The sequence below is a fragment of the Pleurodeles waltl genome, chromosome 12 (assembly GCF_031143425.1).
Source record: "Pleurodeles waltl isolate 20211129_DDA chromosome 12, aPleWal1.hap1.20221129, whole genome shotgun sequence".
Taxonomy (NCBI): Eukaryota; Metazoa; Chordata; class Amphibia; order Caudata; family Salamandridae; genus Pleurodeles; species Pleurodeles waltl.
The window spans coordinates 635,672,009-635,699,200 of record NC_090451.1 but is presented as its reverse complement, the minus strand read 5'-3'; the positions used below and the strand labels follow the sequence as shown (position 1 = coordinate 635,699,200).

The 27,192-nt window shown below is 46.0% G+C and overlaps 1 protein-coding gene across 5 annotated transcripts in view; it reads right to left on the bottom strand.

The window, feature by feature from the left end:
- Nucleotides 1-27,192, bottom strand: part of LOC138268449 (mothers against decapentaplegic homolog 4-like) — a 430,729-nt gene that overhangs the window by 114,402 nt on the left and 289,135 nt on the right. For all 5 annotated transcript variants that reach the window (XM_069218099.1, XM_069218104.1, XM_069218102.1 and 2 more), the window contains one exon: nucleotides 26,015-26,198. In XM_069218099.1, the coding sequence (XP_069074200.1) occupies nucleotides 26,015-26,198 (184 nt within the window). The remainder of the gene's footprint in view (nucleotides 1-26,014; nucleotides 26,199-27,192) is intronic.

The following is a 27,192-nucleotide window of genomic DNA, read 5'->3' as shown; positions in this document are numbered from 1 at the left end:
CCTTATTTGGTTGTTTGAAATAGTTTGTCCTTCCTCAACAACCTGTTGGGCACGTTTTTGGTACTCCTTGGGCAAGTGCTGAATGATATGTTGCATCTCGTCCCAATGTGCCCTGTCGTATCGTGCCAGTAGAGCCTGAGAATTGGCAATCCGCCATTGATTGGCTGCCTGTGCTGCCACCCTCTTGCCTGCTGCATCGAATTTCCGACTTTCGTTGTCGGCCGGTGGTGCGTCTCCTGAGGATTGGGAGTTTGCCCTCTTTCGGGCTGCTCTCACTACCACCGAATCTGGAGTTAATTGTTGCGTTATAAACACAGGGTCTGTTGGGGGAGGTTTATATTTCTTCTCCACCCTAGGCGTGATGGCTCTGCCTTTTACTGGGTCCTGGAACACCTGTTTGCCGTGTTTTAACATGCCTGGTAGCATTGGAAAACTTTGGTATGAGCTATGAGTGGATGCCAAGGTGTTAAACAAAAAGTCGTCTTCTATGGGCTCATCATGCATTGCTACATTATGGAATGTAGCTGCCCTTGAAACCACCTGCATATATGCGGTGCTGTCCTCTGGTGGTGACGGCCTTGCCAGGTAGCAATCGGGACTATTGTCTGAGACCGGTGCATCATATAAGTCCCATGCATCCGGGTCATCTTGTGTCATCCCCGTGTGTGTCGGCGACTGCATTGGGGGTGTTGCTACTGGTGACAGGTGTGGCGAATGCAATGGTGAATGCTGTGGCGAGAACCTTGGTGGTGTTTTGCCTTTTGCCCTTGGCTGCATTTCCGTCTCCTGGAATGCTAGCTTTCGCTTCATTTTTATTGGAGGAAGAGTTTGGATTTTCCCCGTGTCCTTCTGTATGTGCAGCCTCCTCTGGGTATGGTCTGGCTCTCCCATGCCCAGTTCTTGTTCAAATCTGTGCCCTTGCATTTGAGTTGAAAGGCCGTGCTCTTCTGTATAGGAGCCTGTTTTCGGCTCCGAGGCTGCATGTTTCGGCACCAAAGGTTTCTGTACAGTCTTTTTCGGCTCCGAGGAAACCTTCTTGACTTTAGGGGTGACGAACTCTTGGTGCCGAGATGGTTCGGAGTCGGTATCTCGACCAGAGTCGGATGTCTTCGGCTGCTGGGAGGCCTTTTTTGGTGCCGATGTTTGGTCACCATGTTTTCGGGTTAAGCCATGGCCTGATGGCGGTGGCATCCCCTTGGCCTTTATTATTTTCAAGTGAGTCTTTGCCGGGGCTGGTTTACTCACAGTTTGTTGCTGCGTCTTCGGCTGCTCACTTTCGGACTCGTCTGAGTCCGAAACACGAATGGAGAATCTCTCCTCTTCCTCGATCTGCACGGCCAGTGTCGATGCCATCTGGAGTCTTCTAGCTCTTCGATCTCGTAGGGTTTTCTTTGATCGAAATGCCCGACAGGCCTCGCAAGTATCCTCCCTGTGTTCCGGAGATAAATACAGATTACAGACCAAGTGTTGGTCTATATAAGGATACTTTGCGTGGCAATTGGGGCAGAAACGGAAGGGGGTCCGGTCCATGAGGTTTGAAGATGGACGCGGTCGGGCCGACCAGGCCCCGCTGAAGAGTGGAAGCCCCGAAGGGCTGCCGGAGCGCTTCTGTTTTTCGGTGTTGATGTGCTAACACTAAACCGGTACCGAGAGCGAACAATACCATCAAATTTTCCGATAACTAGCTAACTTTCCCGATTCGAAATACAGAGCGAAGAGGAACACGTCCAAACCCGATGGCGGAAAGAAAACAATCTAAGATGGAGTCGACGCCCATGGGCAATGGAGCCGAAAGGGAGGAGTCCCTCGGTCTCATGACTCGAAAAGACTTCTTTGAAGAAAAACAACTTGTAACACTCCGAGCCCAACACTAGATGGCAGGATAATGCACAGCATGTGTATCTGCAGCTACATATGTCATCGAACATATATATATATATATCTTATTGGAAGTGGCAATGAAAGTCTTTCTTCTATGTTTTGAATCATGACGTTGGGAGGGATTTTTTAATGACAGCAATGAAGTACTGATTATTGTGCTGAACAAGACCTTGTGTTCGGTCGAAACGCGTTCTTTCTTTCTCTGTCGTAAATAAATGATTTTTCAAGGACCCGAACCGGTGTGGCTTTTGTTTTCACCATATTAGGTGAAGGCTTCTGAAGGATTATACAAGTGTTGGCATCAGATAATGAAGCCCCAACCTGCTTGGCTGGGTGTTCGCATCTCCGGCCATTTCGTTGTTCTGCCATCTAGTGTTGGGTCTGGCTGGGTGCAGATGTTTTTTCTTTGAAGAAAGTATTTTAAGTCTTCTCAGTGATACTGTGCATGGGCTTCAACTCCATTGTTAGATTGTTTTCCCGCAGGATGGTGAGAATGGACTGTAGAGTAAGTGTAAGTTATGAGAGGTGCATGTGAGAAACAGTCGAATAAACTCCAGTGGCCACAGGTGTCCAAGGAGGAGGGTGGGCGAATGTGAAACTACAGCACTACATGCCACGAACAAATGCTTACAGGGTAAGTAAAATATTCAGTTCAAGGCATGTGTGGCTGTAGATAAATATGCTCTCCATATACTGTAAAGCAGTCGCCCTCAAAAGCAGTGGAAAACCTCTGGGTGTTGCAGTTGTTTGAAAAAGAGTAGGTAGCACTGCCTGACCTATGTTAGCTTGATGGCATGCTAAAACATTCACACAAAAATGGTTGGTGAAGTTGTGTGGTGTAGACATGTAGCTGCTTTACATATGTCAGCTATTGGAATGTTTCCTAGAAAAGAAATGAATGGTCCCTTTTTCCTAGTAGTTCTAGGCGGAGTAGGTACAGTTCTTTTGGCTTTAACATAATAAGTTTGAATGCATTTTACTATCCATTTGGCTATGCGTGATTTGAGTATAGGGTTGCCTTTATGAGGAAGTAAAAAAGCATCCAAACGTTTCATTTTTTCTGAATTGTTTTAGTTCTATCTATATAGAACATAAGGGCTCTTTTAACATCTAATATATGAAGAGCCCTTTCTGCAACAGAATCTGAGTGTGGGAAAAAAACTAGCAACTCATTTGATTGGTTGAGATGAAAATGAGAATCCACATTAGGGAGAAATTTAGAGTTGTTGGAGAGAACCACTCTGTCTCTGTGTAGCTGGAAGAAAGGATCTTCCAAGGTTATAGCCTAAAGCTTGCTAACATGGCTAAGTGAAGTGATGGCGACTAAAAGTGTCACTTTCCAAGAAAGAAACTGAAGGGGGCATGAGTGTAGGGAAGGTGTCTCAAACGAGAAGCCAGTAAGCTACTAGTATCTCTCCAGCTACCTGTAAGCAGCTCTCCTGTGTTCAGTCTAGACTACTAATATAGAGGCTTTTGCTAGGTTGAATTAATATATGTATAGCAAAATTAAAAAGTGCATATTTGAGACGCAAATGTGTGTATTTTATGAACTCATAAGCAGATGACTGGAGAAAAATGGTATAATTTCCAAAATGTATTTAAAGCTACTATTTGAGTAACAAATCATGTGGCGTTTGAGAGACTTATTACTCATATTATTACCTTGGGGTGCCAGTGGGATTGTAGCTATGGCTGTAATGTATTACCCATGTAGATGCATTCCAAATTCATAATGTTTTTTATGTCACTGCTGACAACCGTGCACGATGCACTGCTGTGATCGCTGCTGACAATCTTGCATGGAGTGGTCACTATTCATCACAAATTTTAGTTTTCATTGAACATAAGTAGCTCTTACAACAGAAAAGGTTGGGGATGCCTGGTGTAGGGGTTCAAATGTAGGGCCCATTAGTTGCGTGAGAAAGACATTAAGGTTGAAGGTGTGGGTGGTACCCATAGAGGAATAACTTTTTTGAGCCCCTCCATGAAGGCTTTAATGACTATTATTTTGAGTAAAGAAAGATGTTGCCTATTTTGTAGATAGGCAGTCATTGCAGTGAGATGTAATCTTATTGATGTGAATGCTATCCCAGCCTTTTGTAAGTAAAGCAAATAGCAGACAATGGGGGTCATTCTGACCCTGGCGGCCGGTGGCCGCCAGGGCCACCGACCACGGGAGCACCGCCAACAGGCTGGCGGTGCTCCAACGAGCATTCTGACCGCGGCGGTTCAGCCGCGGTCAGAAGCGGAAAGTCCGCGGTCTCCCGCTGACTTTCCGCTGCTCGTTTGAATCCTCCATGGCTGCGGAGCGCGCTCCGCAGCCATGAGGATTCTGACCGCCATCCTGTTCATGGCGGGAAAGCCGCCATGAACAGGATGGCGGTAGGGGGGGTCGCGGGGCCCCTGGGGGCCCCTGCCGTGCCCATGCCAATGGCATGGGCACGGCAGGGGCCCCCGTAAGAGGGCCCCGCAAAGTATTTCAGTGTCTGCCTTGCAGACACTGAAATACGCGACGGGTGCCACTGCACCCGTCGCACCTTCCCACTCCGCCGGCTCGATTACGAGCCGGCATCCTCGTGGGAAGGGAGTTTTTCCCTGGGCTGGCGGGCGGTCTTTTGGAGACCGCCCGCCAGCCCAGGGAAAAACTCATAATACCCTCCGCGGTCTTCTGACCGCGGAGCGGTATAATGGGGGCGGAATTCTGGCGGGCGGCCTCCGCCGCCCGCCAGAATCAGAATCACCCCCAATGTCTTGTACATTAGCTTTGAAAAGGTCAATGTGTTTCGAGTGTCAGTAGCAGACAAACGTTTCCATTTTGCCGCATAGCTAGCTCTAGTGGTAGGTCTTTGGGCTTCTTTAAGAATGTTCATACATTCTGGAGTGAAATCAAGGTAACTTAATGGGATCTGTGAGCTTGATTTTTTCATGGTTCTAAGGGAAAGGGTCTGGCCTATTGGGGAGCTTTTTGTGGGGAACTACAGAGAGCTCTAGCAGTATAGTGAACCAGGGTTGGTGAGCCCAGATGGGAACTGCTAGCATCGTTGTGATAGACAGCTGTCTGAGCTTCCGAACCAGAAACAGAAGGAAAGGAGTAAAAGCGTAGGCAAATATTCCTGACCAACTCATCCACAGTGCATTGCCTTTGGATAGCGGCGTGGGAACCTGGAGGCGAAGTTTGGGCACCTTGCTTTTTTCTGCAGTTGCAAAAAGGTCTATTTGAGGGAACCCCCATGTCTGGAAGTATGGGAAGAGGAGGTGTGGGTGGAGTTTCTCGTTGTGGACTTGTAGCTGCATCCTGCTTAGCAGGTCTGCAAAGTTGTCCGTGCCTGGGAGATACTCTGCAATCAGGTGAATGTTGTGACACCACGCTAATTTCCAAATGGTCTGTGATACTTGTGAAAGTTGCAGAGAACGTTTCTCCCACCAGTTTTTGTAGGTAATACATGGCTGTCATGTTGTCCATCAGGACTAGGACAACCTTTTGAATGAGGAAAGTAAGGTAAGCTTTCAAGGCTAGGTGAACAGCTTGAAGCTCAAGGAAAATGATATGGTGACCCTGGTGTTTGGAGGCCCATATACCATGTATATCCTTCATATGTGCATCCTTTCCCATAAGTGAGGCGTTCGTTGTGAGCTACATGTGGGGAACAGGGTGCAGAAAAGGCCACCCCATCAACATGCTGTTGGTAGTCCACCACTGCACAGAGTGGAAAGTTTGGCAATCTACCAACATTAGGTCCTATAAATGACCCTGTGACTGAGACCACTGATGAGCTAGATATACCTGTAACAGACGCATGTATAGTCTGGCATGAGGTACTACAGCGATACAGGAGGCCAGCATCCCTAGGAGACACGTAACTGTATTCACTGTTATCTGTTGATGTGGTTGAAATTTAAAATTGTGAACTCTTGCAGAATTGGGATATGCTAGCCCAATTTGTGTGTTTAGAATGGCTCCTAGATACGGATGTATCTGTAGAAGTTGTAGATGGGACTTGGGAACATTGATCGTGAATCCCAAGCTGTGAAGCAGTTCTATAGTAATCTGAGTGTACTGTTGACACTGTTGATGGGTTTTGTCTTTGGTAAGCCAATCGTCCAGATATGGAAGCTTGTGTATTTTTTGTCTGTGAAGATGAGCCGCCACCACTGCCAGACACTTGGTGAATACCCGCGGTGCAGTTGTGATTCCAAATGGAAGGACTCTGAACGTGTAGTGTTTCTGTTGTCCGTGTAGTGTTGCGTTTTCTAATGTAGTGAAGAGGTCTATTTGAGGAGGTCCCCACTTTTGGAAGTATTTTTGAAGGACTTGTGGGTGGAGTTCATATTCATGGACTTGCTGATGCATCCTGCTGAGCGGATCTGCAAACTTGTCCACTCTGCCAGTAGGTGAATGTGATGGTGATGAGCCCACTTCAAGATTGTTTGTGCAAGTTGTGATAACTGAAATGACGGTGTCCCCTCCTGTTTTTATAGATAACACATTGCTGTCATGTTGTCTGTTCGGACCAAGACAACTTTGTGTGATAGATGAGGAAGCAAAGCTTTCAGGGCTAGAAATACTGATTGAAGTTTCAGACAATTGATGTCCATGGATTGGTGTTAGAAATGGGGTCTTTGGTTGACAGTCAGGTTACCCCTTGTTCAAGCAAGGACCCTCACTCTAGTCAGGGTAAAAGAGAATCACCCTCAGCTAACCCCTGCTTACACCCTTGGTAGCTTGGCAGAGCAGTAGGCTTAACTTCAGAGTGCTAGGTGTAAAGTATTTGTACCAACACAAACAGTAACTTAATGAAAACACTACAAAATGACACAACACCAATTTAGAAAAATAGGAAATATTTATCTAAACAAAACAGGACCAAAACGACAAAAATCCGACATACACAAGTCAAGTTATGAATTTTTAAAGATTAAACTAAAAAATAGCGCTTAGAAACAAAAATGCTTCGATGAGATGTTAACACGGCGTCGTGACGGAGTCGTTCCCAACAAGCCGACACCAGCGGCGCCGGACACGGAGTCGCGTAGACCCCCAAGTACAGTACCTTTGTCGAAGAGTGAAAACAAGCCGATGCGCAAAGTCGGGGATCACGGCGTCTGTGCGAAACGTTGAATTCGCGCACTTCGAGCGGCGTCGGTCACGACGTGGTGCGGCGACTTCCACGGAGTCGCAGACTTCAGCGGGGCTGCAGCAGCGTCGGGCCTGCGAAGAGCGTTGCGTTCCAGCGAAGGTCACGGCGTCGGGTGCAGGCAGCGTCCCCGGATTCAGCAGCGGCGGCGGTCCGGAGTCGTCCGAAGTCGATTTCCTTTGATTTCCACCAGCTTTCCTTTCAAGGGCCCAGGAACTGGATAGGGCACCACTTGTCAGAGCAGGAGTCTCTCCAGAGACTCCAGGTGCTGGCAGAGAGAAGTCTTTGCTGTCCCTGAGACTCCAAACAACAGGAGGCAAGCTCTAAATCAAGCCCTTGGGGAGTTCTTCACAAGATGGAAGGCACACAAAGTCCAGTCTTTGCCCTCTTACTCTGGCAGAAGCAGCAACTGCAAGGTAGCTCCACAAAGCACATTCACAGGCAGGGCAGCACTTCTCCTGAGCTCTTCAGCTCTTCTCCAGGCAGAGTTTCCTTCTTGCTTCCAGAAGTGTCCTAAAGTCTGTGGTTTTCGGTGCCCTTCTTATACCCAGTTTCTCCTTTGAAGTAGGCCTACTTCAAAGTAAAGTCTCTTTGGAATGTGAAATCCTGCCTTGCCCAGGCCAGGCCCCAGACACTCACCAGGGGGTTGGAGACTGCATTATGTGAGGGCAGGCACAGCCCTTTCAGGTGCGAGTGACCACTCCTCCCCTCCCTCCTAGCACAGATGGTTCATCAGGATATGCAGGCTACACCCCAGCTCCCTTTGTGTCACTGTCTAGTGTGAGGTGCAACCAGCCCAACTGTCAAACTGACCCAGACAGGGAATCCACAAACAGGCAGAGTCACAGAAATGGTATAAGCAAGAAAATGCTCACTTTCTAAAAGTGGCATTTTCAAGCGCACAATCTTAAAATCAACTTTACTAAAATATGTATTTTTAAATTGTGAGCTCAGAGACCCCAAACTCCACATGTCCATCCGCTCCCAAAGGGAGTCTACACTTTAATCAGATTTAAAGGTAGCCCCCATGTTAACCTTTGAGAGGGACAGGCCTTGCAACAGTGAAAGACGAATTTAGCACAATTTCACTGTCAGGACATGTAAAACACATTACTATATGTCCTACCTTAACCATACACTGCACCCTGCCTTTGGGGCTACCTAGGGCCTACCTTAGGGGTGTCTGACATGTAAGAAAAGGGAAGGTTTAGGCCTGGCAAGTGGGTACACTTGCCAAGTCGAATTTACAGGTAAAACTGCACACACAGACACTGCAATGGCAGGTCTGAGTCATGATTACAGAGCTACTTATGTGGGTGGCACAACCAGTGCTGCAGGCCCACTAGTAGCATTTGATTTACAGGCCTTGGCACCTCTAGTGCACTTTACTAGGGACTTACTAGTAAATCAAATATGCCAATCATGGATAAACCAATCACATACACATTTTGTAAAGGAGCACTTGCACTTTAGCACTGGTTAGCAGTGGTAAAGTGCCCAGAGTAACAAAAACAGTAAAATCTAAGTCCAGCACACATCAACAACCTGGGGAACAGAGGCAAAAAGTTAAGGGAGACCACGCCAAGGATGAAAAGTCTAACAATTGGTAATTGAGATCCCAGATGCCTTGGACTGAAGTTCTGAATATGTGCACCTTAACCCATCAGGGAAGCATCCACGTCAGAATGAGCTGAGGCACAGGGTCTCAAAAAGGCTGCCCTTTTAATAGGTTGTTGGGAGTTCCACCACTGCAGAGAGAGGTACGTTTGGCAGTCTAACAACACTAGATCCTTTAGGTGACCCTGTGACTGAGACCACTGACAAGACAGACATTGCTGTAGTGTGGAGTCTGGCATGAGGGACGATAGCAATACAGGATGCCATTGTTCCTAAAAGACACATGCCAACCCTTACTTTGTAAGTGTGATTCTCCTGAAAGTGAGAAGATGCTGGAAACTGTGAATGCCAGTTGGACTGGGGTACGCTAACCCCGGCTCCGCATTGAGAATTGCTCTTAGATACGGTTGAAATTGAAGAGGTTGTAGGTGGGATTTGAGAAAGTTGATTGTGAACTCTAATTTGTGAAGCTGTACTATGGTTTGAGTGTGGGATTGACACTGCTGTAGTGTGCTGGCTTCGATGAGCCAGTCATCTAGATTAAGGAGCACATGTATTTTCTGTCTTCTGAAATATGCTGTGAGAACGTCTAGGCACTTAGTAAGTACACTGGGAGCGGTTGTGACCCCAAAAGGGAGAACTTTGAATTGATAATGTTTTCCTGCTACCACAAAACTTAGGTATTTCCAGTGTGCAGGGTGGATGGGGATGTGGAAGTAGGCACAGTTCAGAACTAGAGCTGTCATGAAGTCACCTTGTTGAAGGAGTGGAGTAACCTTAAGAAAGTGTTCTGAGAGAATGTAGTGGTTTAGGGGTCTGAGATCCAGTATGGGTCTGAGTGACCTGTCTTTTTTGGGGATGAGGAAGTATAGGAAGTATACTCCTGTTCCCCGATACTGTAATAGGACAGGCTGTATGGCCCCTTTGAGGAGCAGCGACTACACTTCTTCTTTTAGAAGGGCGAGATGTTCTGATGTTATGTCTGTCCATTGCATGTGATAATACCGAATGCAGCCCCCTACAGGTGTGGTGTGGGGTCTGGGGAGATGTATATAGTCTGTGTTTTCCTGAAGAGGGTGAGCCACAGGTGGTTGTGCTCGTACCCCTGACTCTGAAATTGTTACCTCTTTATGTTCCTATGAAAGAACCTCGAGAGTAAGAGGTTGAGGCTTGTTTAGTTCATGATGTATTGGGTCAGAGGTTGTTGATGTTCTATGACCGCCTCTGTATGTTGGGTGCATATATGAAAGATCCAATGATTGAGAAATAACACATATATACACATGTAAGAAAATAAGTTACTTACCTGTAACTATAGTTCTCCAGTATTGGAATCTTTCATAGATTCAAATGCTTGAATCATTCCCCGTTGTCGAGATGGGAGTCCCCAGTACCTTAGAAAAAACAATGTCCCCAAAGACATAACAGCAATAACATTAAAAAAACTATACATTGTAGTAATCTATCCAAGTCTTTTTGTAAAAAGGACCAAACTTGAGCCTCAACCAATCAGATTGCCCCACCCTCTAGAACCCTCCTGAGAGAAGCTCCAGTACCTCCGATTGTCTAAGCACTAGTGCGTATCTTAAAAGTTGATCAAGAAAATAATGAAGGTGAGCTTCCCCCAGGAGGTGGGTGGGTCGCATGTGACTCTATGAAAGATTCCAATACTGGAGAACTATAGTTACAAGTAAGTAACAGATTTTCTTTCTCCGGTATTGGAACTTTCATAGATTCACATGCTTGAATCAGACTATAAAGCAGTACTCAGAGCAAATTGCATTGACTATATATCATTTGAATTAGTGACAGATCGCTGAGTTATCTGCAAAGACATGATAGCATTATATTCTCTAAAGAAACTGTAACCTATTAGCATACCTATTTATGTGCAATCAGAACTATATGCAAATGGAAAACACAACCATTAAACCATGCAATGTGCGTATCAGAAAAGAAGGATGGAGGGAGGTGAAATGAGCTCAACAGACTGGAACAGAAGTCGCAGGACCGCCTGACCAACTGCTACATCTCCTTTAGGGATGGCATCCAGAAAGAAGTGCTTCCTAAACGTGTGAGTACTTTTCCAGGTGGCTGCTCTGCAAATCTCCTGCAGGGGTACACCTGCAAACAGTGCCATGGACGCTGAGACAGATCTCGTGGAGTGTGCCCTTACCGAAGAATGTAAAGGCTTACCAGCTGCTTGGTGACAAAAGTTTATAGCAGCTACTATCCACCTGGCTATACTCTGCTTGGAAAGGGCCTATTCCTTCCGCGGGGCACTATATGCGACAAAAAATTGTGTATTCTTTCGAAAATGCCTGGTTCTCTCCAAATAAAATTTGAGATTCCTTTTGATGTCCAACGAGTGAAGAGCTCTTTCTACCCGAGATGACGGACTCGGAAAGAAAGATTTCAAAATCCAAGGTTCGTTAATATGGAAGTCTGATGGCACCTTTGGAACAAATTTCAGACTTGTACGAAGTATCACTCTATCATGTTTAAATTGAAGGAAAGGCTCTTGAAAGGTCAACGCCTGGATCTTGCTGACCCATCTAGAAGAAGTAAGGGTTAGCAAAAGAGCTACTTTCCACGATAAGTGCTTCAAATCCGCTCTGTGAATCGATTCAAATGGGTGTCTCATAAGCTGAGAGAGAACCGTGTTGAGCTGCCAAGAGGGTGGAGGAGGCCTTCCTGGTGGAAAAACTCAAAAGAGCCCTTTAAGAAATTATTTGACCAATCTAGAAGACCAGAGAGATGGCGATGTCGGCAAACTTCTGAAACGAGATATGGCCTCCAGGTGCACCCTGATGCATGCATGCGCCAACCCTGAAAATGCTAGCTTGAGGAGATGGGGCAATATTCGCTCTGGTGGCAATAGCAGCAGACCAATCTGCTCCTTTTGACACCACAAACAAAACATTTTCCATTTTAGAGAGTATGATTTGTTGGTGCTATCTGCTCTGGCTTTCAAAAGAATGTCCCGACATTTGGGGTGAATGTTTAAATGGACGAACTCATTGTGTTCAGGAGCCAAGCGGATAACTTTAGTGATCTGGGGTCCGGATGCAAAACCTGACCCTCGTTCCTTGTCAAGAGCTGTGGTGAGACTTTCAGCGGAATGTGGTCTGTCTCTGAGAGCAGGAGGAGTTCCGAAAACCAATGTTGGGGAGGCCAATACAGAGCTATCAGAATCAGGCTGCAATGTTCTATTTTGATCTTTGAAAGTACTCTTGAGATCAGGGGAAAGGGTGGAAAAGCATAGGCAAATATTCCGCACCATGCCATCGAAAATGCATTCCCCCACGAGCCCGGATGGTGAACCCAAACTGCATAAAAGCGGCATTTAGTGTTCTGTGGAGTTGCAAAGGGATCCAGTTTGGGTTTCCCCCACCTCCTGAAAACTTGGTCGAGCACCTTCTGGTTCAGCTCTCATTCTTGACAGGAGGACGTCAGCCTGCCGAGGGTGTCTGCTGTCTCATTCTGTCTTCCTGGCAGATGCTCCGCTTGTAAATTGATGCCATTTTGAATGGCCCAGTTCCAAATAGTTTGCGATTCTCAAGATAGAAGAAGATATTTTGTTCCCCCTTGTTTGTTTACATAATGCATCATTACATTATTGTCTGTTATTATGAGAACCGCTGAGTGCCTTATCCTGGGAAGGAAAGCCTGCAGGGCCAGGAAAACCGCTCTCAACTCCAGGAAATTGATGTGATACTTCCAGAAAGAGTTGCTCCACCTTCACCTGATCTGAAGGTCTTGAAGATATGCTCCCCATACCTCTAGAGAGGCGTCCGTGGTAATGACCAGCAGAGGTCGAGGGGGCAGAAAAGGAAGACCGACTGTGATGTTTAGCTGGTCCGCCCACCAATGGAGCGCTTTGATCATTCGATGAGTTACTGTGATTAAGGCCCTCATTATGAACACTGCGATGTTTACTGCCGTGCATGGGCAGTGTAGGAGCCTTCAGGGGGGCCCCGGAGCACCCCTTCCACCAGCCTTTCTCTGGCGGAGGAACCTGCCAGGGAAAGGCTGGGGGCAGTAGGGATCATTATCTGAAGGGCAGCAGCACTGCCCTGTCGGATAATGATTCCTTCCACCGTCAGGCTGCCTGTCGGAGGCAGCCTGGCGGTGGAGGAGGGCCGCCTGTGGTGGCCCTCCATGTGTCCATTATATGGCGGTTCAGCCCGCCATGCCGGTGGCGGGCTTTTCACCCGCCACTGGCATGGCGGGCTGAACCGCCGGGGTTCATAATGACCCCCTAAGTCGTTGAATGAGCCCTCTTTCTGAATCCATTGAAGATCTAGTTCTTCTTGCAGGGGACACATTCTCAGTCGGCAAAAAGAGACTAGCTGAATGCAAGAAGACATCATCCTCAGGACTTGTAGCTGCGTACTGAAAGAGACTTTATTTTTTGTACTCTGTTTGTTAGATAAATGAGTCTCGCTTGTCTCTCCACCGAAGGAAAAGCTTTGCCCCTGATGGTGTCGATTGTCACCCCTAAAAAGGTTGTCACTCTTGTTAGTAATATCTTCGATTTGTTCCAATTCAGAGTGAGGCCCAGTTCGTCGAATAATCCCTTGCAAGCCTTCGTTGAGTTGTGAGCTTCCTGATACGACTGCACCTTTATTAGCCAATCGTCTAAATAGGGAAAAATATGAAGTTTTTTTCTTTCTTAGAGAAGCCGCTACCGTAGCTAGACACTTTGTAAATATTCTCTGGGCGGATTTCAGGCCAAATGGAAGAACCCTGAATTGGAAATGGCTGCCGGGTACTGTGAAACGCAGATATTTTCTGTGGGCAGGTGAAATCAGAACATGAAAGTAAGTAACCTGCAGATCCAGGGTCGTCATAAAGTCTCCGTGATTCATGCGGAGAAGAATGTCTTGCAATGTGACCATGCGAAAGGTTTGACGTTTGGGGTATCTGTTTAAGTCCCTGAGATCAAGGATGGGATGCCATGACTCCCAGTTTTTGAGCACCAGAAAGAAACAGCAGTAAAAACCTTTGCCTTTTTTTGAAGAAGGAACTCTCTCTATCGCTCCCATTTTGAGCATGGTCATGACCTCCAGCCGGAGTTGTTTTAGATGCTTCTGAAAGAAGGTACGAGGCGGGTGAGAAGGTGGGCATTGTATGAACTCTAAAGTATGGACAAATTGAACAATCTTTAAAACCCATTGGTCCGATGTTATTTGTTGCCACTTCCGAAAAAAGTGTGATATCATTCCCCCTATCTTTTGAATTCGTTTTGGGGTTGTAGCCGGAGCCTGAATCTTCTCATTGGCGTTTAACCACCTCTTTGCTCTGACGCGCTCTACCCCTGGGTGGAGGTCTAGAATAGGACGCTTGAGAGGGTTGCATCTGAGAATATTGAGGTCGGAACTGCTGCGTAGTATAGGAGGGGTAACGAAAGCCTTGGTAACTCCCTCTATATGATGGAACTCCTCAACCCCTGGAGGCACGAAAAGGCATCTTTTTGAATTGAAGGGTTCCTAAGGACCTTGCGGTGTCTGTATCCGTTGTGATGGCTTGCAGAGCTTCATCCACATGCTTGCCGAAAACAGCCTCCCCATCAAATGGGAGGTCCAATACTTTATTCTGGAGTTCTGGGCAAAAGGAAGTCGCTCTAAGCCAGCCCAGACGTCGCAGCACTGCCCCACCAGCTAATTGCCTAAAGGCAGTGGCCGCAATATCCATTGCACAATCTATTACCTCAGCCAAGATGCGCTCCCTCTCTAAGAGGATCTTCTTCACTTCCACCTTGGAGTCTTCCGAAAGGTGGTCCAGATATTGAGCAATATCAGCCCATAGCTGTCTGTCGTATCTCCCCAGGATTGCCAACGAGTGTGCTGCTCTTACTATAAGCCCCAACATAGAGGAGAAACGCTTCTCCTGTTGTCCTGTTGTCCTGCCTTCTTCCTTCTTTGTCTGTAGTCTCTGAAATTGGCGTTGATGGATTTTATTTAACACCTCTGCGCTGCCTGGGTTATGACAGAGTCTGGCTTCGGGTGACCAATGAGACAAGCTGGGGAGTCTTCTGGAGCCTTATATTTTTTGTCTAATCTTGGTAAGACTGCTGTCACCATAGCTGGATTCTTCATTCCTTCCTTCCTCCCAGATGCAGCCCACTATGGGTATGGAGCAGATACTCTTTTGAAAAGGCTCATTAAAGTTGTATAAAAAACAATCCATCTGCTTAGATGGCATGGGCAATGCAAATCTCTTTGCTGCTCTTTCAAGCAGGTTATGGAAACCCCCAATGTCTCCTGGGGAGAATCCACTGGGGTAGGCGATGGAGAGGAAGGGGTCGGCAATATATAGTTGTCCCAATCCGAATGCACATCCTGTAGCTCTCCTTCTTCCCTCTCCTCATCCGAGGAGTCAGTAACCTGCATGAAAGTCCTTTGTGGGGTATACTGAAGTGGTAGGTACCAAGGGAGGAGGCAGCGTTTGTATGTTCTCCGATTGTGGCGCCGATGGAAACCTCTTTTTGTAATCCGATAACATCAGTTGTAAATCAGAGATAAGGGAACTCGGGATATAGACCATATCCTCTGTCACATTTGGTTGCTTTCCTTGAGGAGAATAATACTGCTGATAATATTCTTCATCCTTCTGACATTTAACATGGAGCTGGGAAGGACTATGGCTGTCCCAAAAGGCTCATCATCATCAGAATATTCTTCCAAAAGGTGAGTTGGAATTAAAGGTGTGACCTTACTTGGGGATGTGGCTCTCGGAGTTATACCCCCTCTCCCAGTCAGGGCTTGTGTTTTCCGCCTCGTTGACGGTGCCGTCAACGAGGTCGTCGACGAAGTAGTCTCCAACTGCCAAGATGCACTGGTCCCAGTCGGCGGTGCCGACGACGATGGTGTAGTCATCGGAATCCTCCTCGTCGGAATCATTGTTGACAATGAAATTTTTATCTTCAACATCAACGGTCTGGATTTCATTACGGTCAACGTAGGTGTCATCGACTAACAGGAAGCCACAGTCGAGAGGCTGGTAACCGCCGACGTTGTCGCCATTGATGCAGCCGCCATATATGTTCTTGTCGATGACGGTCTGTCGTCAGGAGCGGAGGAACGCTTTCTTAACGTAGTCCGAACCTTTGGTGGAGGCGTAGAAGGATCTGAAGAAGGTTTAGACACCTCTTTTGACGTTGAAGGCTGATGCTTAGACTTTGAGGAAGATTATTTCTCTTGTGGTGATGATGAGAGACTGCGGCCTTCACCAGACCCCTGTGTGGTTTTTGAGGGCTGCTTTGAACCCTTTTCAGAGTGAGGCGATCTTTGCCTCTTTTGAGATCTTTTAGAAGACCATGAAGACTCTTCACTGTCAGTCTGATTTAAGCTTCTGGAGCCTTATTAACAGTCTTCCCTCTCTATCCTTCAAAGTTTTTGAGGAAAAGGTACGACATACCTTACAATCAGTTGCAGAATGCTCAGGATAGAGGCAATATATGCAATCTCTAGGAGGATCCTCAGAATGGAGCCTTTTCTCCCCACAAGTACTGCAGGCTCTAAAGAGACTTTTCCTCTCTCTGTCAGACATTGTGCTGGTAAAGCCAGGCTCCAGAAAAGTGTGATTGTGAATCAGAAACACTCAATACTAAAGTAGAAATTCAGATGCGGTGACCAAATCTTCTCCAACAGGAACAAAATGAGCAGAGCTCAGAGGAGACTTCCTAGCACGACGTGCGGCACACAATCTGAGGTACTGGAGCTTCTCTCAGGAGGGTTCTAGAGGGTGGGGCAATCTGATTGGCTGAGGCTCAAGTTTGGTCCTTTTTACATAAGGACTTGGATAGATTACTAAAATGTAGAGTTTTTTTTATGTTATTGCTGTTATGCCTTTGGGGACATTGTCTTTTCTAAGGTATTGGGGACTCCCTTCTCTACGGCAGGGAATGATTCGGGCATGTGAATCTATGAAAGTTCCAATACTGGAGTAAATACATACATAAACACCTACTGTGCACCAAGAGAACCTGTTACTACCTTCCCACCAAGCTGTTGCTATGGATAACCTTCACCAGTTACGCTTGTCATTGCTGTAATTGCACCAACTATTCATGTATGAACTTTTGTCATTGAATGACTGCTGCTAATGCTGGTTTTGCTCCTGAAATTGCCTCTTTCAAAAAGAAATATGCAGGTGTTTTTTACGCATTGAAAAATCTTTACATTGAACTTTAGGAAATTCTTTCCTTCTTAAAGAACTGCAAGGTTTCTGGGTTTCTTGTTAGCCTGTGACCTGAATAAAGACAAACCATTAAAAGTCAGCTGAAGCATCTTGTGTTGAGCATATGGTGATAAAGACATAAGTCTGAGTCAAGACAAAATTCTAACCAAGGAGCCATGTCAGATTTGTGGTATCAGAATATGCAGACCTGAATTTCTTCTCCAATCTACAGAAGTGATTAACAAAAGTGCTCATCATAGTTTTCAGGTACTAAAGCAACAGTAGGACACACCTAAGGCTTCACGTGAATAGTGTCAAACAGAACTGATGTGGTAACCTCTGGAGTCGCAGCTTGAAGACTGAACTTCTTCAGACTGCTTTTTGATAGCTTGTGAAAGAAGGTGATATCACTATTGGAGACACTCTTGATGGAATTTACTTAGGTGAAACCAATGATAATTTACACCAAACTGCACAATGTTGAGGAGTTAACCTATCCCTCCTAGAGTTGGGCAATTATACCACTGTGATTTCTATAATCGGACTCTCTGTCCAGCACAGCTTTTCTAATTGTGTTATGAGAACAGCGAGCAGAAGGATCTTCATGAGTGGCAACAACACATTTCTGATGAAGTGGGATAGACCGTGCTTAACTTGTGTCGGTAGCTGCTGGTGGGGGGCATTGGCACTTATTTTGGGGGACCAACACTTATTTCTTCTCATCAGACATTTCCCAAGACCAACAGAGAGAAAAACAAACTCAACAGAAAAACTGAGGAAGACAAATACAGAAAATAAGCAGAAACCTGTAAGTGAGATGATGAGGCAGGGAGTTCCTGGTAGAGAATTAAAGAGGCCTGATGTGTATTCAGGACTGCTGACGGTTAGCATTTGGCAAGATGACATTTTTAAGTGCCGGCCACGGCTGTCTGAGCAGCACTTTGGGGACCGGCACATATTATTTTACAAATAAAGCACCGGGGACAGAGAGCTATTATACAGTGAAGCTTGAGTCAACCATGTTTTTGATGGGAGTTCATCCTTCTGCAGAGAACTGTGAGCCACAACATGGAGAGGTTGTACAATATCTTTTGTTGAGGGAAAAGCATCCGCTAGAGCTGGAGGCACAGAACTAAGCAATTTGATCTTCTGTGCAAGAAAATGATGATACCGTTCTACTCAAAGCAGGTAACACTCTGAGAGACCAGGAGTCAACCAACATCAAATGCCTCTTGACATTGAATGGTGCCTCGACATTAACCAAAGGTGATCCAAACCTCTTGATGGTGAAATACAGGAAGGCCTCAAATTAAAATATGTTGATGTCAAAATATGTTTGGAATAGCCTTTCAAAGTCAGTACGCAGCAGAAGTGCTGGTGACTTTGCCATGCTTCCCACTACATCTGGAAGTGAGAAACCTGGACTCTACCTTCTGAGACAATTGTAGATGAACAAGTATGAGATCTTATTCTAATCTCACCATTCTTAGCTTAAGCCAGATACTTTTCTTTCTCCCCAGACATCAGTATGACCCCTTTTTGCAGATGTTACATTAATGGATGGACTGAGATTAAGGAAGACAGGTCACACGTTTACCATGGTTAGCAATCTGTGATACCTTTCTGGATGGCATTTCAACAGAGGACAAGAAAAAAGTTACTTACCAGTAACTGTGGTTTTCCAGTATTGGACACTTTCATAGATTCATATGCTTGAATACTTCCCCGTTGTCGAGATGGGAGTCCCCGGTGGAATATAAAACTAGGCCTGAAGATGTATGCACACAATAGATGAAGTAGGCCTCAATACAATAACCCATCCTAGTCGTTTTATAAAATAGACCCAAACTCAAACTTAAACCAATCAGATTGCCTCACCCCTATAGAACCTCCTGTGAGAAGCTGCCTTCCCTAAGATTTTCCGAGCACAAGTGCTGAAATAACCTAGCACACTGAAAAGAAAGAAGATAAGCTCTCGGGTGGGGCGCATGTGAATCTATGAAAGTGTCCAATACTGGAGAACTACAGTTACAGGTAAGTAACTTATTTCTTACTCCAGTATTGGAACTTTCATAGATTCACATGCTTGAATAGAGTAGCAAGCAGTAAGTAACACATTTTCTGTACCAAGAAATACTGTCTGTCAATCATTATAAAGAGTGTCATTAGAGAGTTATATGCATAGCAATAAAACAACGCTGCAAACACAAATATATGAATATGCAAGAAAGGTACGTAAATAGCAACCAGAAAATGTGATTAAATCAGAAGCAGATGGTGGGAAACAAACAGCTCACCTCATCTGAACAAATGTCTAAGAACTGCTTGAGCCACCGCGGCATCATGGAGCGATTCAGCATCCAGGCAGTAAAGCTTCGTGAAGGCATGCGTTGTCCTCCACGTGGCTGCACAACAGATGTCTGGAAGGGACACTGCAGAGAACAGTGCACAAGAAGTGGACACTGCACGTGTAGAATGTGCACGAACTTTACTATCCATCGGTCGACCAGCTTTTTGGTGGCAAAAGGCTATGGCACTAGAAATCCATCTGTGGATGGTTTGTTTAGAAACAGGAAGCCCTCTCCTGGGAGCCCTTAATGCCACAAACAGCTGACTGGATCTTCTGATTGAGGATGTGCGCTGCAAATAAAATTTAAGGCACCGCTTGACGTCCAAAGAATGCATCGATCTTTCTGTCCCAGTCTGGGGTCGTGGAAAGAAAGTCCTTAGGACCACTTGCTCGTTCATGGGGAAATCAGATGGCACCTTTGGGATGAATTTCGGGTTTGTCCGTAGGATGACTGTGTCATCTGTAAACCTCATGAAAGGCTCTTGGATGATAAAGGCTTGAATCTCGCTTACTCTGCGAGGATCGGAATAAGCCCTTCATAAACTGCTCTATCAGCCGATCAGACCAGAGAGACGGTCCTTTGGATGGTCGTCTATATCTGGAGATAGCAGCTAAGTGGACTTTAATGGAAGCATGGGCGAAACCAGACTTCGCCAGTTGGAGAAGGTACGGTAAAACCTGTTCTGGAGCAGATGTAAGCGGATGAACACCATTCGCAGAACACCATAAACAAAACCGCTTCTATTTTAATGTATATGTCTTATTGGTGCTATCTGCACAAGCTTTAGCTAAAACTGTTTGACAGTCCCTGGGAATGTTTAGATGGCTGAATTCATTGAGCTCAGGAGCCATGCACATAACCTGAGATGCTTGGGATCCGGATGCCACACTTGGCCCTGGCTGATGGTGAGCAGGTCCGGAATGGGTGCTAACTTGATGGGAGGACACGAGGATAGCAACAGAAGCTTCATGTACCACGGTTGACGTGGCCAAGCTGGAGCAATTAGAATTATCTGGCAGGGTTCCGATTTGATCTTGCTGATGACCAGAGGAAGAAGGGGTATCGGAGGAAAGGCGTAAGCATAAATCCCTGACCATGCTATTGAAATGGCATTTCCCCACGACCCTGGCTGGGGATGCCAGCTTGCATAAAACCGGCATTTCGTGTTCTGAGGCGTCACGAAGAGGTCCAGGTTCGGTGTCCCCCACCTGCAGAAGACTGCATCCAGCGTTGTTTGGTTCAGTTCCCACTCGTGTGAAGATGTGCTTAGCCTGCTTACAGAGTCTGCTGTGGTTTTACTAACTCCCAGGAGCTGTTCCACCCATATGTGCACTGAATTCTGAATGCACCAGGTCCAGATGAGCTGAGCTTCTGTGGAGAGTGAGCGAGACCGAGTTCCGCCTGGCTTGTTTACGTAGTGCATAGTGGTCGTATTGTCCGTCCGGACCAGCACCGACGAACCTTGGATTCTTGGTAGAAAAGCTTGCAGTGCAAGGTACACAGCTCTGAGTTCGAGGAGGTTGATGTGCAGCATCGCATGAGAATTGGGCCATCTGCCACTGACTTGCAGATCTGGGAGACATGCTCCCCGCCCCTCCATTGAAGCATCTGTCGTGATGGTGAACAGAGGGATTTGATTCAGGAACTCCAGACCTACTGAAATGTTTGTAGGCGTTGACCACCACTGGAGAGAGTGGCCCATCCTTGCCGTTACGTGAATAATGTCCCCGAAGGACCCTTGTGCCTGCTTCCACTGTTTGTCGAGCTCTTCCTGTAGAGGGCGCATCCAAAGACGACAGTGTGGAACTAGGTTGCTACAGGAGGACATCATCCCCAGTAATGATTTGAACTTACAAACTGAAAGAGACTTTTTTATTTGAACTGATTTTGCCAAGGTGAAAAGCTTGAGTTGGTGTTCTTCTGCTGGAAAGGCTTTTACAAGAGTTGTGTCCAATATAGCACCCAGAAACACTATCCTTCTGGTAGGTTGGAGCTATGACTTGTCTCTGTTGAGAGCGAGACCTAGTTGTTGGAAAAGACGTAACATGGTCGTGAGGGAGTGACGTAGAGCAGAGATATTCTGAGCCTTTAGTAACCAATCGTCCAGATATGGGAATACCTGGTGCTTGAGACTCTCAGATATGCAGCCACTGGGGCTAAGCACTTTGTGAAAATCCAGGGTACGGATTTGAGTCCGAAGGGTATCACTCAGAACTGAAAGTGCTGGCCGGCTACCATGAATCTCAGAAATTTCCTGTGCTTGGGGTGAATGGGAATGTGGAAATACGCATCCTGAAGATCTAGGGAAGCCATGAAGTCACCTCTATTGAGAAGCTGTAGTACGTCCTTCAAAGTTACCATTCAAAAGGTTTGTTTTTTGAGGTATTTGTTGAGCTGCCTCAGATCCAGGATGGGTCTCCATAGACGGGAATTCTTTCTGATGAGGAAGAATCGAGAGTAAAAACCTCTTCCTCGCTGCGAAGAGGGTACCACCTCTATCGCCCCTTTGGACAACATGCTCGCTATCTCTAGGAGGAGAAGATGCAGATGTTGTTGGCACTCCCGGGAAGGTGGAGTTTCTGGAGGCCTGGAAGTGAATTCTAGTAGATGGCCATGAGTTATGATGTCCAGAACCCACTTGTCGCTTGTGATCTGACTCCAGCGATGTAGGTAACAAGACAAGGAGGGAGGGGTAGCCGACCTCTGGAGGCTGTCATTGCCTGCGCGAGGCATCCTTGGACTGTCGTCCCGATCTTCCTCCAGGAGGTGGTCTGCTGTATGCTGCCGCCGGGGGCTGCCTTTGATGGTACTGGGGTCTGGATGACTGATACTGGGAAGAGTAGGCTGGATAGCAAAAAGACTGGTAGCCACCTCGAAAAGAGGAGTGGCCTCTACTCCTGGCTTCCCGAAAGGGAGTACGCTTGTATTGAAGGGATCCCAACGACCTATCAGTATCAGATTTGATCGCCTGAAGGGCATCGTCGACATGCTTGCCGAATAGGTCTTGGCCATCGTACGGGAGATCCAGGATCTTTGTTTGGACATCAGGCCTGAAAGTAGTGGCTTTGAGCAATCCCTGGCACCTTGAGACGGCTGAACTGGCCAGAAGCCTAAATCCCATGGCCGCAATGTCCAGGGCGCAGTCAATTACTTCTGCAGATGTTCACTGACCCTCCATAATAATCTTTTTTGCGTCCGACTTGTTGGTATCTGAAAGGTCCTCTACAGAGTGGAAGATGTCAGACCAAAGCTGCCTGTCGTATCTGCCCAGTAGTGCCAATGAATTTGCTGCACAGACCACAATTGCTGACATAGAAGAGAACCTCTTCCCGATATTGTCCAGGTGCCTTCCATCCTTATCAGGAGGGGCCGATAAAGGCGCTGAAGGGTTTTTGGAGCGTCTCTGGGCAGCCTGGGAAACCACAGAGTCTAGTTTAGGGTAACCCACTAAGCACGCAAGAGCATCTTCTGTTGCCTTATACTTTTTGTCCAGCTTTGGTAACACCGATGGTACTGTCACCGGGTTTTTCATAATTTTTAGCCCCTGACTCCAGACAAGGTCAGTGATTGGGACAGCCCTAACGGATTTTCTGTGCGGCTCTTTAAAATCATACAGAAAACAGTCCTGCTGTGTAGATGGCAATTGGAGCTCAAACCTCATTGCAGCTTTCTCTAAGAGGTTATGAAAAGAGCCAATATCCTCAGGAGGAGATTCGACTGCTAATGGCTAAGGGGATGCCAGGAGCACATAATCATCCCATTCGTCCTGCTCAGAGAGAACCTCTCCTTCCTCTGCTGCTTCATCAGAAGAGGCTTTGGACCTGAGGACTCTGCGGAGCCTGAAGAGGATCTTGTGGTGTCGTAAGGAAAACCTGGCAGAGGTGCCAGAGTAGCTGGAGCAGAAACTGCTGGCGTGGGATCTTTCCTCAGTTGAGGGTAGAAGCGTTCTCTGTAGTCCGCCAGCATAGCCTGGAGTTCGGACACCAGACAGGAGGGCAGAGATACTGCTTCCTGCTGTTGAGGTACTGGGTCATAGTGCTGTTTGCCATAGTACGAATCGTCGTCCAAGTACTCCTGGCATTTCACGTGTAGCTGCGAAGGACTTCTAGCTACTCCAAACATTGTATCTTGATCTGAGCCCTCATCATAATCGACATCATTTAAAAACCTAGATGGCAAGAGTCTTGAAACTTTGCTCAGGGATGTAACAGAAGGTGTTAAGCGAGCTTTAGAGAGCTTTTTAAGCGGAGTATGTTGAGCAGGTTGACCCAAAAGTAATGTAGATGGTCTTTGTCTTTTCGTTGGAAGCAATCCTGGTGTTAAAGACAAGAAACCACTTGTCGTCTATGGGGGCGTCGACGATACTGTCGGCGCCGGAACCATTGTTGCTGATGACTGGTGGACCGTTGACGGTTGCGTCGTCGGAATCATCGTTGACGGAGGTGTCGTCGACGAGAGCATCGTCGATGGAATCATCGCCAACGGGTGTGTCGTCAGCGACAGAAGCGTCGAGAGATGGGGCGCACCGTTAACAAGGATGATACTGTCTTCGACGAGGATCCTGTAGCAGCTGCCGTCGACATAGAGATGGTTACCACCACCGGCGTCACCGATGAAACGGTCGTCGACGAGGGTATCGTCGACGATATGCAGAGCTAGGCTTCTTAAATCAGTGAAGCACTTTAGGAGGAGTGGCCAGCTCTGAAGCAGTTGTCTTAACTTTTTTGAGGGGTTCTGTACCCAGTCTTTTCTTCTGTGGAGAGCCATGCTTTGATGTCTTTTTCCTAGGTGGCTCTTGCCCCTCAGAACTTTCTTGTTTTCTTTTAAGAGGTGTTTTAGTGGCTGAAGTAGAAGAGGAGGCAGTGTCCTCATCAGCGGCAGAGTGTCCAGTCTTACCTCTTTGCAGCCATAAAAGAAGGCGACCCTCCCTGTCCTTCAGGGTCTTGGTAGAAAACTTCCTGCAGATTTTGCAGTCCTTAGTCTTGTGGCTGGGGTACAGGCAGTAAATACACTCCTCATGTGGATCCTCCACATATAATCTCTTTTTTAAGCATGAGGCACAGGATCTGAAAAGTCCTTTCTTTTGTGTCTCCGACATGGCAGCCAGTTTGAATCACCAGAGTAGACAGAAATATCCAAAAGCTGTAGAAAAAGGTCTTCTGACAGAAAATTTTGAGCAGAGCTCAAAGGAGACTCCTCAGCACAACGTGTGGTGGAAAATCTGAGGGAAGGCAGCTCCTCACAGGAGGTTCTAGAGGGGTGAGGCAATCTGATTGGTTTAAGTTGGAGTTTGGGTCTATTTTACAAAACGACTAGGATGGGTTTTGATTGTATTGAGGCCTACTTCATGTATTGTGTGCATACATCTTCAGATCTGGTTTTATATTCCACTGGGGACTCCCATCTCAACGACGGGGAAGTATTTAAGCATGTGAATCTACGAACGTTCCAATACTGGATCAATTTGCGGTTTCACATTTTTTGTTCTTTTTATTAAAAATAAAACTTTGTGAATCTTTTATTGTACCTTTGCTAGCTGGAACACATTTTGCACAAGTATGACCTGCTTTATTTAATTTAATGTTTTTACCTGATTTGCAGAATTGTATTTATTCGGCTACATTTTTCAGGTGCCGTCAGTTTATGGAAATGTTTATCACATGTTTTATCAATGCCTTTATGCCATTGTCTCTTATGGTTTCATTTGTAAACTGAAAAAATATTATGATTACATCTTTCCCACACAGGCCGGGCATTTATCAGAAAGAGCCAACGTAATGGTTGCAGTCTGGAGGGAGATGAAACACCTTAAGGAAGTAAAAGATGAAAAAACACTTTTTTCCTCAGAAAAGAAGAAAACCAACACCACCAAAAGACTTTAAATGAATATCAAAAGCCCTCAACGTACTGACGCTTGTAACCAAAACTAGATTGCACCAAAGCAAAGTTATCTTCAGGATCTCCCTCGCATAGTGGAAAAAAATCAGTGCCTTCAGTAAACTGGGCTTGGCATGATGGAAAAGTGGAGCTCTCCAAGATTGTTAAAGCAGCAGAGTCAGTTTCCACTGTGTTAGGTGTTTTTACAGTAGGGGACTATTCCAGCAGTCTTTTTAGTTAGTACACTGATTTCTAAGTGATGTTTCATCAAAATGTGCTGTGTACCTAGTAAACTGGCTAATTAAAACAGTGGTTGACTATTTAGTAGTCATGTTTTATATTGTTATGTAATTTTTCACATGTTAAGAGTTTTCTAATTTTGTTGATTATTTGAAAGAATCTCATGATGAAGAACTGGTCAATGTCCCATCCAACTTATGCAGCTTTGCAGGTGTCCCGAGGAGTCCAATGATCATGAAGCGAGTGCTACAAATTCCAGGGATTCACATTTGTGAAACATAAAAGAGAGTGAATAAAGGGGAAAACATTTAAAAAGAATTAGACAGACCTTGTTGTAGCGAAAAGTGCAGCATAAACATTAACATACGTGTCTTTATGAAACCTTATTATTACGTAATAGTCTACCAAATACAATGGTAGAATAGATAATTGTTCCAGCAGTGACTGGAGGTGTTACAGCTACATTGAGGAATCAACTGAAAAAAATGAATTGGAGAAAACTGGAACAGGATGGAAAGGATGGCGAGCAGAAGACTAAGGAAAGAAGATGAGAAGACGGTAATAAAGTCATGAAATAAATGTGAAAAACAAAGTAACAAAATAGGGGCACAAGTAATATCAGGCAGAAATGGAGGTGAAGGGGACCGTAAGAGAGTGAACAGAGCATAAAAATAGAGGGACAACTGGAAAATCAGGTTCAGCTGGAAAGAGATAAACAGTCAAGATCACCTGGCCCTTTCACTGGCGTCTGTCCGATGCACATTGGAGAGCTGCCCCAGACAGAAACGATCACCACCGGAGGGATCCACATACCCATCTACCGTCACCACAGGGCAATTGGCAGGCACTTTAAACATCTCCCCGACCTGCACATCCATCTCAAAATATGCAATAGAGCACCAGAATTCTGGACCTTCAGGAGGAAGAAATCATGCCCCAAATAAATATCTCTTCACGAGATAAACAAAAGAACCATACATGTAATGCGACAATACTCTTACCATGCCCTGGGGAAGAGAGCATCACTGACATAACCCATCATTTGGGAAGCAACAGCAGGAGGATCAACGGGGAGAGTTGATAAGTGGCACAATAGGGGAATATGTTAGAGAGACAAATGGAGGTGTCCACTTGAGGGACAACGGACAGAATATGTTAAAGAAGCAATTGGAAGAGTCCACAAGATGGATAATGGAGCGACAGCACCAAAAGATACGTTCCATTGTTCGGCAGACAATAAGTTAAGTATGTTAAGTGCATCAGTGCAAAGTAGTAGATGGAAAAATGGGGAGAGTTCAGTGTAGGAAGAATGTGTTGGGGGAACAACTGGGACAAAACATCAGAACCACAATCATTAAGGAGAAAAATGTTGAGAATGTATTAGAGGGGCAAAGGGGAGAGTTCAACAAAAGAGCAATGAGAAGTATGTGTTAGCATGACAATCGGGAGAATATTCTAGGTGGGCAATGTGGAGAATGTGTTATGGGAAAAATGTGGAGGATGTGGTAAAGTAACAAGTGGAAGAGATCTGCGGATGCACAACCTATTATTAGGTTGACTCACAGGAGAATGTAAGGAGGGGCACAACAGAGATATTCTACTAGATGGACAATGGGGAGAATGTGTTATAGGAACAATGGAGAGCATGTGTCAAAATATCAGTGGGAAGACACCAGCAGAGGAGTTTTCAATGATCCAGAGGGAAATGTGTGAAAGGGACAACGGGGTGAACTAAATAGATGAACAAAGTAGAGAATGTTTTATAAGATAATGGGGAAAATGTGTTAATGTCACAACGGGGAAGAAAGCAGCAGATAAGCAATCCATCATGAGAGTGAGCAAGGTAAGAATGTATGAGAGGGACAAGGGTAAGAGTCAAATAAAGAGATAATGTAATCAGTCCACTG